This window comes from Cuculus canorus, chromosome 15 (assembly GCF_017976375.1).
Source record: "Cuculus canorus isolate bCucCan1 chromosome 15, bCucCan1.pri, whole genome shotgun sequence".
Lineage (NCBI taxonomy): Eukaryota > Metazoa > Chordata > Aves > Cuculiformes > Cuculidae > Cuculus > Cuculus canorus.
In genome coordinates, this window is record NC_071415.1 from 18,230,588 (window position 1) to 18,242,394 (window position 11,807).

The following is an 11,807-nucleotide window of genomic DNA, read 5'->3' on the forward strand; positions in this document are numbered from 1 at the left end:
GCAAACCCATCTCGGGGCGGGGCGGGGCGGGCAGGGGCGCGCTACGGGACTCTCGGAGGCGGCAGGCGCTCCCCTCGCCTTCCGCAACGCGCCTGCGGCTCCTTCTGCAAACTTTGCGGGCGGGGGCAGGCGCTGCGGGGCTGCAGCCGGGCAGGAGATGCCCCTGGCGGCGGCGGGGCCGCGGCAGCGCCGCTGAGAGTCGCCCGCCTCTTCCTCCGGGGCAGCCCCCGGTCCCTGGCTGGGGTCGCGCCCTGCGGAGGCCGGCGGGCGGAGGTCCCGCAGCCCCGCCGCAGCCCCGCTCGCTGCATGCACGCCGCGGTTTCGGCGCGGCTGGATTCGCTGGAGTCCTGGGCCTTCCACGCGCTGCTGGTGCTGCCCTATATGTTTTACGTGGGCTTGTTCTTCGTCAACGTGCTGATCCTCTACTATGCCTTCCTGATGGAGTACATCGTCCTCAATGTAGGCATCGTCTTCCTGCCCGAGGACATGGACCAGGCTCTGGTGGATCTCGGGGTGCTCTCCGACCCCGGCTCTGTGCCCTACGAGACGGACAGCGAGCTCGATGTCTTCGAGGGCTACTTGGAGTGACGGCGGGGTTGGGGCCGCCTGTCCCGGCGAGGCCGGAGCCCGGGCACGGCCGCGATGCGGTTCGGCTCCTCCCGCTGCTCTCGCATCCCGCTGCCGGGCGGCTGGACACGCCGGAGGCTCGCGGGGAGGTGAGTCCTTTCCTCGGGCTCCTGCCTCCGGCGCTATAGGGGCGAGGGTGTCGCCGCCTGCGGGCGCTATAGGGGACGGGGTCACTGCAGGGGTCAGGGTACCGCTGCGGGCGCGATAGGGGCTGGGGTCGCCATAGGAGTCGGGGTACCGCTGCCTGCGGGCTTGATAGGGGCTGGGGTCGCTATAGAGGTCAGGGTACTGCTGCCTGCATGCGCTGTATGGGCCGGGTAGCGCTGCCGCCCTAGGCGCTCCCTCCCCGTCGGCCCGGCCCGCTCCGTGTCCTCTGATGCCTTCTCTGATGAGAGAGAAGGGCTCTCCCCAAGGAGTGGTTTTCACCGCAGCTGTTGTGCTGGGTGTTGTGTTTACAGCTGGTCAACAACTTCTCTAATCCGGCCTTGAAAGCAGCTTTGAACCTAACTGAACACCCGGACTAGTATTTATTAACATCCAGAGACCAGAGCCGAGCCAGAAGTACAGCCTAATCAGATGCCCTTTAAAACCTCGGTCTTTAGTAACAACGAACCTACCAAGCTCTACCCTGTTAATTATGGCCTCGGGGTTTGCTCTGCAATTTATTGTTGTCGTTTTGAGTGATACTAAAGCTCTGGAAATGTTGTAAGGATTTAGCATTTTAAAACACTGCGATGCAATTGGGAAGAAAATCACTATTTCTGGCTAGGACTTTCTGTGCCAAATGTATGTTAATGAAAACATTCACAGTTTAAATTAAAATGTGTCAGAAAATCTGCCAGAAGAAGTTTTAGCAAAATACTGTCTATAAATGCAAAAAACAGTTCAGGATTCCTTTTTATTTCCAATCTGAAATTATGGAAATAGGAAGTCCTGTTGTAAGGTTATAAACATAACCCTGATGAACATACTATACAAATACCATTAACATCAAGCTATTTTAAGCAGTCTAATTTAAAACAAACAAACAAACCAACCAACCTTTCCCCTGTAGTGCTGTCCTTCATGTTTATTAAGACTGTCTCCTAAATATTTCTATTCAGATTGCATATAAAGCAATGGTAGCTAATTTTGGTTTTAGTTTAGAAGGAAAAAAAAACCCAGAAATTTTTGGTGTTGGAGTAACGTTGATTGCACAAACACAGCTGAACAAAGCTTGGTCAAATGTACATGAGAACATAACAGCTCAGGGAACAGATCTTTGTTGCTACTGAAAAAATTCCACTGCACATATTTACTGCAAATGAAAGTGTCCATGCCAACGTTTTGTGGCCCATCTCAAGCATCTGGATTAGAATAATTTCTGCTAGAAAAGAAGGTGTGGAGCAGAACTAAACTGCCCATGAAACACTGATGGCTATTTTTGTGGCTGTCTTCTACTCTCCCCTGTTCAGTTTGGGCAAATAACACACATGCTCTGTATTCCAGGAAAGAAATTAATAAAAACTAATGGAAAATTAAGCAAGGTCTTTGTGGCAAAAAGCCCTAGCCATTTTCTCCCTCAAAATACCTTTCCCCAAACCCCAAATCTTATTACTCCAACACCACCTAATACAGGAATTTAAAATGTTTTCTTTAATCACTTTTTTTGTGGACTAGGATTTGTCATGTGAGTTGCATGTAGTTTTCAGGAAGATCTAAGGAGAACTAAAGACAGTTTTCCTCAGTGGATTCTTCCTACTTTAGGAACACATAGTTTGATAGAGCACAATTCTATTCAGTACAGATAAATGGGCTCCTTAAAATTTTCCTTCATATTAATAGGATAAGCAGCTCTGTAAACTTCTTGTTATTCTAGTTATAAAACCATGTAATGGTTCACCTCCATAAGTGGAAATCAAAATAGAGGTCTTCACAAAGCTCAGAAGTAAGTCTCAGTCTGTACCCACCTTGAGCTCACGGAGTTCTGCACAGGTACCAACTCCAGCCTTGATCCTTTAATCTGGAAGTTTTCATGTTAGATGGTGGTGTCCACCGAGAATCAAATCACAAATCCCTAAAGTTAGGTCAGTTAATAGAGAGCAAAAAAGATACTATTACTCTGCTTCATCTATTTAATTTTATTTACATGGGTAGCAACCAGGCCACAAATTGCATAATTATTTAGCTACCAGGCAGGCCCAGCATGTCACCAGGAAAAGGAATTTGTGTTAATATCCTGGTTACATGTTTCTCCACTGTTCTGTACCATTCCCTCTCACTGGTTCCCTGGCAGGACAGGCAGAAGAGGGCCCTGACTTGGAGCTGTGTTTTCTGCTTTGGGAGAAGGAGGAAGGCACTGTAAGGGAAGATATAAATTCCTTGGGTGTCTAGCCCGGATTCTGTACGAGTGGTAACCCATGTTCTTCATGGACCTTGAGGGGCTTCCTGCCTGCCCTGTTCGCTTAGAACCAGAAGTGCTGAGGATTCACAAGACACTGCAGAAAGAATGGGTCTCAGTTTTACCAGCAGAAAAATACATAGGCATACTCTTTGCACTAAATGTCAGAGGAGTGTTTTTCATGTGAGTCACCAGTGATTACTGAGAACAACCAAAAAGCTATGATTAGCCTTAGCTGAAACCCTGGAGTGTGCTCCTGGCATTTAGAAAGCGATGCCTTGCACTCAGGAGGTAAGTGGTATGCATGGCAGGGAAACAAAGGGAGGAAATCCCGTGAGACCATTCAGCAAAATGTGGAAAGGCTAATTTAGATGTGAAAAATAAAAGAGCATGTGGATCAGAAAAGCTCTGGTGTCTCTTCAAGCAAAACCCTCATTTGAATAAACTAAACAGGAGCAAAACGATGTCCAGGTTGCTGAGCATAATTGGTAGCAGAGAATGAAGGTAAACAACTAAGCAGCTCAAAGATGCTTCCTATCTTATTCAAATGGAGAAATCCATCTGTGTAAACAGAGCAGAATTGAGCTTTCTTATGTCATCTGTTGTTTCAGTGTGAGTGTGCCAGGTTCCTTGTTATATTTGAAGTCCCCTGGAATAAGGTAATATGAGCGTTCTCCTCGTACTTTCTTAAAATTAGATGTGACTCATCACAAAATACTCTAACCAGAGCCAAAGTAATCAATAATGAAAACTGAATAGGAAACATTGGATTTATTTGATCTTCCAGTACAAGCATTACCTCTTTATTTTTTTCACCAAGGTGAATTGTGGTGAACACCTTCAGTGAGCAGAATCCAGCACTCAAACTAGTGACTCAGCACTTCTACTGAATGCCAGCATCTAAATCCTAAATCGAGGAAATAGCTTTATTCATTAGCTCTTCAATATGGTACCAATGAGAAATGCAGGCTCACTGTCTGTGAGAGACAGCATGACCCAGGAGAGAGGGAAATAAGCATCCCGTGTCTGCTACTGATTCTTCTGTGAGCTTAACTCACTTGTGCCTCTCTAAAAGAGAGGTGCCACATAAAGGAACAGATCAGAACGTTATCAGTAGCAGTGCCAGGATACACATAAGCACATCAGAATCCACCTCCTGACTTCTTCCTTTTCAGACTTTGAGTCTTAAAGATAATGAGCACAGTCATTTGTTATTTATTTTACTTTGTTTTTCACTATGGTCTCCCCTTATTTGTAGAAATATCCACATTGTTTAAAAAAAAAGGTGGCTCATTGACTGTGTGATACAGTCAGCTCTTTTGTGAGCTACAGGAACAACAACAGGATTAAGAACAATAGCTGTGATTTTTAGAACTCTGTTTTGAATTATTAGGTGTTATTAACACTAACAGAAGTTGAGTGTTCACCAACAGCTCTGCTTTAAAGAGACGTTTGTACTCTGACTCTTCTTAGTCATCCGTCGTGGATGGAAAGAAGACAAAATCATGGTTAACTGATGAACAGTCCATACAGACCCATTAACCACAGCCACATACAGTTCTAAGTGATTTTCTACCAAATGCATTCATTTGTATACTGCAAAAGGAGGCAGATTTTAGAAAAATGTTTTCCAAAAGCTGCTGTTAATAACATGAATTAAAACTAGGCATAGAAAATAAAAAGGCATTCAATTTAGGATAGAAATATTTCAGGCCTGAATATTTCATGTGTTAAAAGCCCCAGCCACAAGTGATTTTAATAAGAATAATAAAAGAATTCTGTTTCTTCCATATAAAAATCAAGATTACTGTAATGAACTTGCCTGAATAGATGACAATAGCCAATTACTGTTTGTAAGCTAGGAATTAAGGAACAAATCCAATTTAATTCTTCATGTTTGTTTCCTCTGGAGGAGGGGCAAAGTGACTCTATAGTTCAGGCAGCAATTAGTAATCCTCAAAGAGAAGAAAAGAACAACTTGTTTAGTAACATTTAGTTTGTATGTTTGGCCAGTCCAGCTCTCTGCAATTTGTCTCCTTGTAATGATTCTAGTTTATACGGAGTACGACTGTCCCCCAGAATTAAATAGTACACAGAAGTGGCTAAATCTTTCCATTTCTTCAGAGAAATTGTCAAACTGTCTTCCTTTTCCCAGCTGAGTTTTAGCAAGTTGGCCATAAACTTGGGAAAAAAACCCAGCTGAATAGTTTGAATGATGCTCTCTGAGGACACAAATGTTTCCAATATATGGGGATAAAAAAGGGTAAAGAATAATAGCAGCCATCTGTGGAAAATAATGGCATAATGTAAAGTCATAACACGCACTGAATGATATATTGCTGGGTAAAGCTCTAGTTCAGGTAATAGATGTAAAGCTATGTACTCTTTGAAGGGCCATGAAAAAAAGACACAAGGCTTGCTCAGACGATAGAGCCCAAATAGGCCATGAGATCTGAAACACACTCCTGCAGAGAGTCAGGGAACAGAAAGCAGACAGTGCCAGAGTGTGAAACAGAGTCACCGTATTTCCTCTGGTCCAGCCTGAATTGTAAAGGATAGTATCATCAGAGAGAGAATTAACAAAAAGATAATTACTGAATTTCTCCTTTTAATGCCAGAGTTACGCTCTAGCAGCTTTGCTGTTAAATGCTTACAAGTATCCTTTAGGCTACTGGAAGACTACAGGTTTGAGATGTTAAAAATATTTGCTGCCTTTTCATTTTCCACTACTTTTTGAAATTCTTGACATTTTCTTTTAAAAATCAAGTTCACATGAAATTTGAAAGACAGACTTCTAATCGGCTAAATAGAAAGGTAAGATTGCATATCTTGGTCAATTGTATCACTCACACCCCATTTAATATCTGCCACTACAAATTACAGTCGTGGACTAGTGGCCCTACAGCAGTATTTGAGACTTCCGTTAGGCAGCTTTGTACTTTGCTTTGGAGGCCAAATGCATTCTACTGTGCTACAGTGCAGAAAAATTGGTCCCTGGTGTACCCTTCTACTGACTTGTTTCCTACTCAGCTTTATTCTTTGCTTGCAGTCTTTTAATTTGTTTTCAATCCATAGAGGACTCTTTCCTGCAGTACTGCATCAACCTCTTTGCTTTTGGCTTCCTTAATGCCTTTGTTGATAACACAGTATTCCTCAGTCTGTCCATGCTCAGACAGAACCTGTGATCATTGTGTTTCATTCTTCAGTGAGACTCTTCGCAGATTTTGTTATGCCTTTTGCTCCTGAAATGGTGCACCCCTCCTGCCTCAGGACCCCTCGTGCCGGACAGACTAACGTATTTTCTACCGAACCTCTGCTCAAAGCACAGAACGAGAAGAACAGGAGAGAGGCTCTGTTTTGCCCTGCGGCACAGCGAGAGCCTTTTCATAGAGCTCCATGCTTAAAGCAGATCTGTTAGCAGGTGTGTTACAGCTCTGTACCACAAACTCCCCCCGCCCCGCCCCGTTATACGGCCAGCACCTTTACTGTGTAGGGTCCCCTGCCTTTTCACACTGCACAGGAGGCCTGTAATACCTATAGAGGGGAAGAAGGGAAGAGCTGGCCTTCAGAGGTTTGCTCCACACAGTGCAGATCACCTCCTGAGCTGCAGGCACTCAGGGCACCCATTCTTGGTCTTCTGTACCTCAGCTTTTCTTCAACACAGATCCATCCCCAGACAATCATCTCCTGTCAGAGCTGCACCATTCTACACTATATAAATTAGTCATCTGTAAGACCACAAGACCAAATGGGTACAGTCTTTGTTGCCCAGCATTTTCATAACCCACAACTCTGGTTTTACTTAAATGCAGCTTCTCAGACCTTGTGTTTATCTCTGATGATAGTAAAAAATCACCTCTTAATAGCTGTTGGATACTTTGACCCAGTCAAGGCAAATTAGATGAACTGGGATAAAGCAATATAACCACCATTTATTCCTGTCAGTATGACTTAAGAAGTTACGCCAACGTGTCATCAAAGTCCATAACTACTTACCAGTAGATCCAAAATGCTTTGAACAAAGTGAGTCTAAAGAAGTAAAAGAGAAAGTGACCGAAATCGGAGGCTATAACAAACATAGGCAATACATAATTAACACAATTACACAAAAAATAACAAGTCTAATGAACAGCATCTGGTTAAGAAAATGTAGCCACTTAAAAAATCAGTTTTAACAGGTAGGTCTATAGATATCAAATCTAGTATAAAATAGGCCATCCCACTGCATGTCACACCTGTCTGTACTCTCTTAAGAGCACCCCTTATGAACTGATGGGATAGACTCCTTAATCTCACACCCCTCACACTAATACCTTCATGCCTGTGTTAAAATTACACTAAGGACTAGTGTGCTCTGACATTGACAGAAACTGTTACATTGATTTCTCTGAAAGGTTGTTCAGGTGTTTACTTCTCGAATAATTACTATCCATAGTCACAAAAGGTTTTAATTTTTCTTTTTTTTTTTTTTTAAAGTCAATAGCAAAGTGATGTATCTAACATACGCAGTGACTTCTCTGTTCATTTTAGTTATAGAGGGTTATCCTGTATTTATGTATTTTCTTTTAAACAGATTCATTAAGCACCTGAAATGGATTATGACCAGGTTAATGGACCATGTCATGGAAAGAAAATATACTCTGAAATGTAGAGGTGAAAAGAAGGACAGTGGGACAGCAAGAAGGGTTGTCATCAGACCTTGTCAGTTGTGACTTTTCTCCATGGTCGTTGCCTTCTGAGTGTGCACTAACTGCAGTGATTCACGCACCGTACTGGGCTTCCATAGGTAATTCTGGGATGGACTGTATGAAAAATTAATATAAGCTATGTTCTATTATAAAAGAAAAATCAAGGTGTTACTCAGATTTGCTAAACTTTTGAATAAATACCATGTCACTCAAGTGGACACACTCTACATCCTGCTTATGCAAGTTTTACAATCACACATTGAAAACTCTACCAGCCAGCAGTTCAAAGACAGGGCTCTCTCAGGGGAAGATACACAGGAGAGATTGTAAGGAGGTTCTGTTCAGGGCAGTTTGACGGCAAGAACTGTGCCAGTAAGATATTTTATTTAAACTGTGAGTTTTGAAATAGATCAGAGAGTGAATTTTATATAAGTCAAATGGATTCATTATCTAACACAGGATACTTTGCACATTGTTTAAGCTTACGTTCCTAAGTACAGATGTGAAAGCAATACAATAAAGACTTACTTTTTCCATGAAGAAGTTAAACAGTCGTGTTGGAGTTGTTTTTTTTCAATCTGAATGCAAAAATAATTGAAATAAGCTTTTCAGGAAATTCCGGTCTTCCTATAGGTACCTGGAAGTAGTTCCAGACTGTTGAGATGGCCAGCACGTAGAAATCCTTCTCACAAACAACTTGAAAAACCAGAGCTGAAATTTCAGAAACTCTAGTGGGAGGGAACACCATGTTATTGAGGGCAGGTGGTGTACTGGGTTTGCCTTATGCTTATACTTTTTAGGAAAGTCTGATTTTCATAACTGCAGTTGTTAAACCAAGTTGACGTATCAAGAACATTTCAGATTCTCAAATTCAGTCACTGTAAAGTGCAGCTGTGGAATAAATCCCTAAGGGGGCATTTGTCATCCAAAGCTTAGTTAAGAGAAGCCAAGACAAGGGTTTACCATAAATCTGCATGGCTGGAATGCTTCAGGCTGATGGGACTATCACAGACAATTTGAGTCAAACTACCTCCCATTCAAGCAGCTGGAAGAGAAGTGTAAATGAGATTTATTTTTTTTTTTTTTCTCCATGATTCTGGCTAGACAGAAGAACCTTGCAGATAGTTTGAAAAAATACCACTTTCTAGTTAACAATCATATTCTCCATAGCGTTTTTCCACCTTACTCTCTTCTACTATTTCCTTCACATACTATGTCTGGTTCCCTGCTCTCCTTTGCTTAGCAGAAACAACAAACCAGGCCTACCTACCTACCCCTCCCTCCTTTAATTTGCCTGCCCTCCATCCCTGCTGACAAGATTCTGCAGGTGCTGAAACTTTAGCCAAGAAGTATAATTAGCTAGAAGGAACATAAATATTGTGGGTTTGAACTGCTTTAATTGGAGACTATTTTAAAAATCAAGTAACAGAGTATTTGAGAGGTTAGTTGAGAGATTCTAGTTTGCACTGATTCTTGGGTCAGAATTGTCAGTGCTTTGTAGCAGGAGACTTCGAGGGGGTTGTTGAGCTAACCATGAAGTAGAGATCTCCTTTTGCAACTTGCAGCATATCAAATATTCCTAGTTTTTTCCAGCTTCCACATGAATCCAGTCTCTTTGGTTAATATCACCTTTACAACCAAGGCCTCCTAACCAAACCAACAGAAACCAGATATTCACAGAAATCTTCAGTTAATGTCAAGACCAAACATTTGCCTTTACAACCAAAGCCACCCCACAGAAACCAGGTTCTCACGTGCAAACAAGACCTACACACAGAAATCAAACATTTGCCTTTGCAACCAAGACCCAAGCCACTCCAATGTATGCCTATAAGACGCTGGCAGTCCGGCATACGCTCACTCTGCATCATATGGTAACGACTTTCGAGCCAAACCAAACGGACCGATGTCCAAACCCAAAAGTAAGATTTCTAAAGTGTACCTTTCAATCGAATGGTCTTGTCTGTCCCCACAGATTCAGCTGAGGAGTCTCTCTGCAGAAATCCCCCGGGGTACCCAAGAGAGTCCCGATCTCAAATGGGCCCTGCAGCCAGGCAGAGAGGAGTCCCATCTGGGGTGCCAAATCTGAAACAAAGAAACTTACACTTCAGAGTTTAATTGAACCGTTAAGGCAGGTACACTTTATTCAGCGCTGGAGAAGACTCGGGATTTGTCCTCCGAGTGCTTCTACCAAACAATGATTTCAGAGAACTTTATATACACAAAATTGTTTTCATGGTCATATTTTTCCCCGAAATGACAAGCACACTCAAGTCGGATAAAGCTGTCATAGAGAATCTAAAAATAAAAGCAGACATAAGAAGAACGGCTGTGAAGCGCCGCCCTCCTCCCGCAATACCCCCCGGCCGCCCTCCGCACGCCGAGCCGAGCCGAGCCCCGCTCTCACGGGGGCACTGGGGGACAGCGGGGGACACGGGGCGCTGTCCCTCTCCCAGCCCCAACCTGCATCCCACTGGCTGCAGCCGCAGGCGGGCTGGGAGGGCCGAAGGGCACCGAAGAGCAGAGCCAACTGTGCCGAACAGTGGCCGGGCGGAGCCGAGAGAAGCCGAACCGAGCTTTGAAAGGCGCCGCCGGCTCGCTCCCCGCCTCGCCCGGCTAGCCGGGCCCCGTGCGCCCCCCAGGCTGCAGTACCGCCCTGTGGCCGCGGCACGGCAGCACCGAGTCCCCGTCCCATTCATTACCGAGCGCAGGGACTCCAGCCAATGGGAGCGCTCTTTTCAGGGCCTGCCCCCTGGGTGCTCTTTCGGCGCTGACTGGCTGCGGCTGTCCGAGCGACGTGCCGCTTAGCCAATGGGAGCGCTCCTTGTATGTCCCGTCCCATCCGCAGACTGCCGGCACTGAGCGGATCCAAACGCAGCCGAGGGGAGCCGAACAGAGCAGAGCCGACCCAAGTGCAACCGAAACGAAGACAGCCGCCTCCGGAGGAGCCAGTGCGCATGCGTACAGCATGGCGACGCCCAGGAGAGTCTGCGCATGCGTTCCGTACAGCATGGCGGCTTCCAGGAGCAGTATTGCGCATGCGTGTCCTACAATATGGCGGGCGCCTAAATGAGTCACTACGCATGCGTATCCGTACAGCATGGCGGCGCCCGGGAAAGCCACTGCGCATGCGTTCCGTACAGCATGGCGGCGCCCGGGAAAGCCACTGCGCATGTGTATCCGTATAGCATGGCGGCGCCCGGGAAAGCCACTGCGCATGCGTTCCGTAGAGCATGGCGGCGTCAGGGCGCGCTAGTGCGCGCGCGTGGGCAGCCCCCCTTCTCGTCCAGCCCCCTGAGCGCTCTGGGGGCGCTGATTGGCTGAGGCTCTTTGAGCGGGGCTCTCTCTGCAGAGCTCGTCCCGTTGGCAGTTTGCCGGCACTGGGCGGAGCCGAGTGCAGCCGAACGAAGCCGGGCCTCACGGGGCTGTCAGGGGTCGCAGGGGACACGGGCATCCTGGGCAGGGACAAGAGGGCTTCGGGGAGGAGGCTGGGGTAGAACACGGTGGCACTGTGGAGGAACACGGGGCGCTGTCCCTCTCCCAGCCCCAGCCTGCATCCCACTGGCCGCAGCCGGCGCGGGCGGTGTGGGCGGAAGGGCAGCGAAGAGCAGAACCGAGCCGTACCGAACGGTGGCCGGGCGGAGCGAGAGAAGCCGAGCGGATCCCAGCCGATCTTTGAAATGCACCACCCGTCCGCTCCCCGCCCCGCCCCGCCCCGCCCCGCCTCTCCCGGCTAGCCCGGCCCTGTGCGCCCCTCCCCCGGCTGCAGTACCACCCTGCGGCCGCGGCACGGCAGCACTGACTTCCCGCCCCATTCATTCCCGAGCACAGCGATCCCAGCCAATGGGAGGGCTCGCTGCAGGCCGGCGCCGATTGGCTGACGTTTAGGGCCTTCCAGGACACCTCTAGGGCCCCCAGGACCCCTAGAGAGCCCCCTGGGACCCCTTTAAGGCTGTCCAGGGCCCTTCTAGGACACCCAGGACCCAACTAGAGTCCTCTGGGATCCTTTTAGGGCCTTCTATGACCTCTCTTAGACCTGCAGGACCCCTTTCGAGACCCAGAGGACCCCGTCTAGAGAATCCTGGGACTCCTCTAGACCTCTCAGGACCACT

The 11,807-nt window shown here is 46.7% G+C and overlaps 1 protein-coding gene across 2 annotated transcripts; it reads left to right on the forward strand.

Moving 5' to 3' along the window:
- The first annotated feature begins 306 nt into the window (after positions 1–306).
- Positions 307–8,728, forward strand: DEXI (Dexi homolog). 2 transcript variants are annotated; one of them, XM_054080873.1, is made up of 3 exons: positions 307–716; positions 6,214–6,428; positions 7,581–8,728. In XM_054080873.1, the coding sequence occupies exon 1, from the start codon at positions 307–309 to the stop codon at positions 586–588; it is 282 nt and encodes a 93-aa protein (XP_053936848.1). In that variant the 3' UTR covers positions 589–716; positions 6,214–6,428; positions 7,581–8,728. The 2 variants fall into 2 exon arrangements, with proteins under 2 accessions (XP_053936848.1, XP_009558641.2); XM_009560346.2 differs by lacking the exon at positions 6,214–6,428 and having other exon boundaries at positions 7,581–8,723.
- Positions 8,729–11,807: the final 3,079 nt, after the last annotated feature.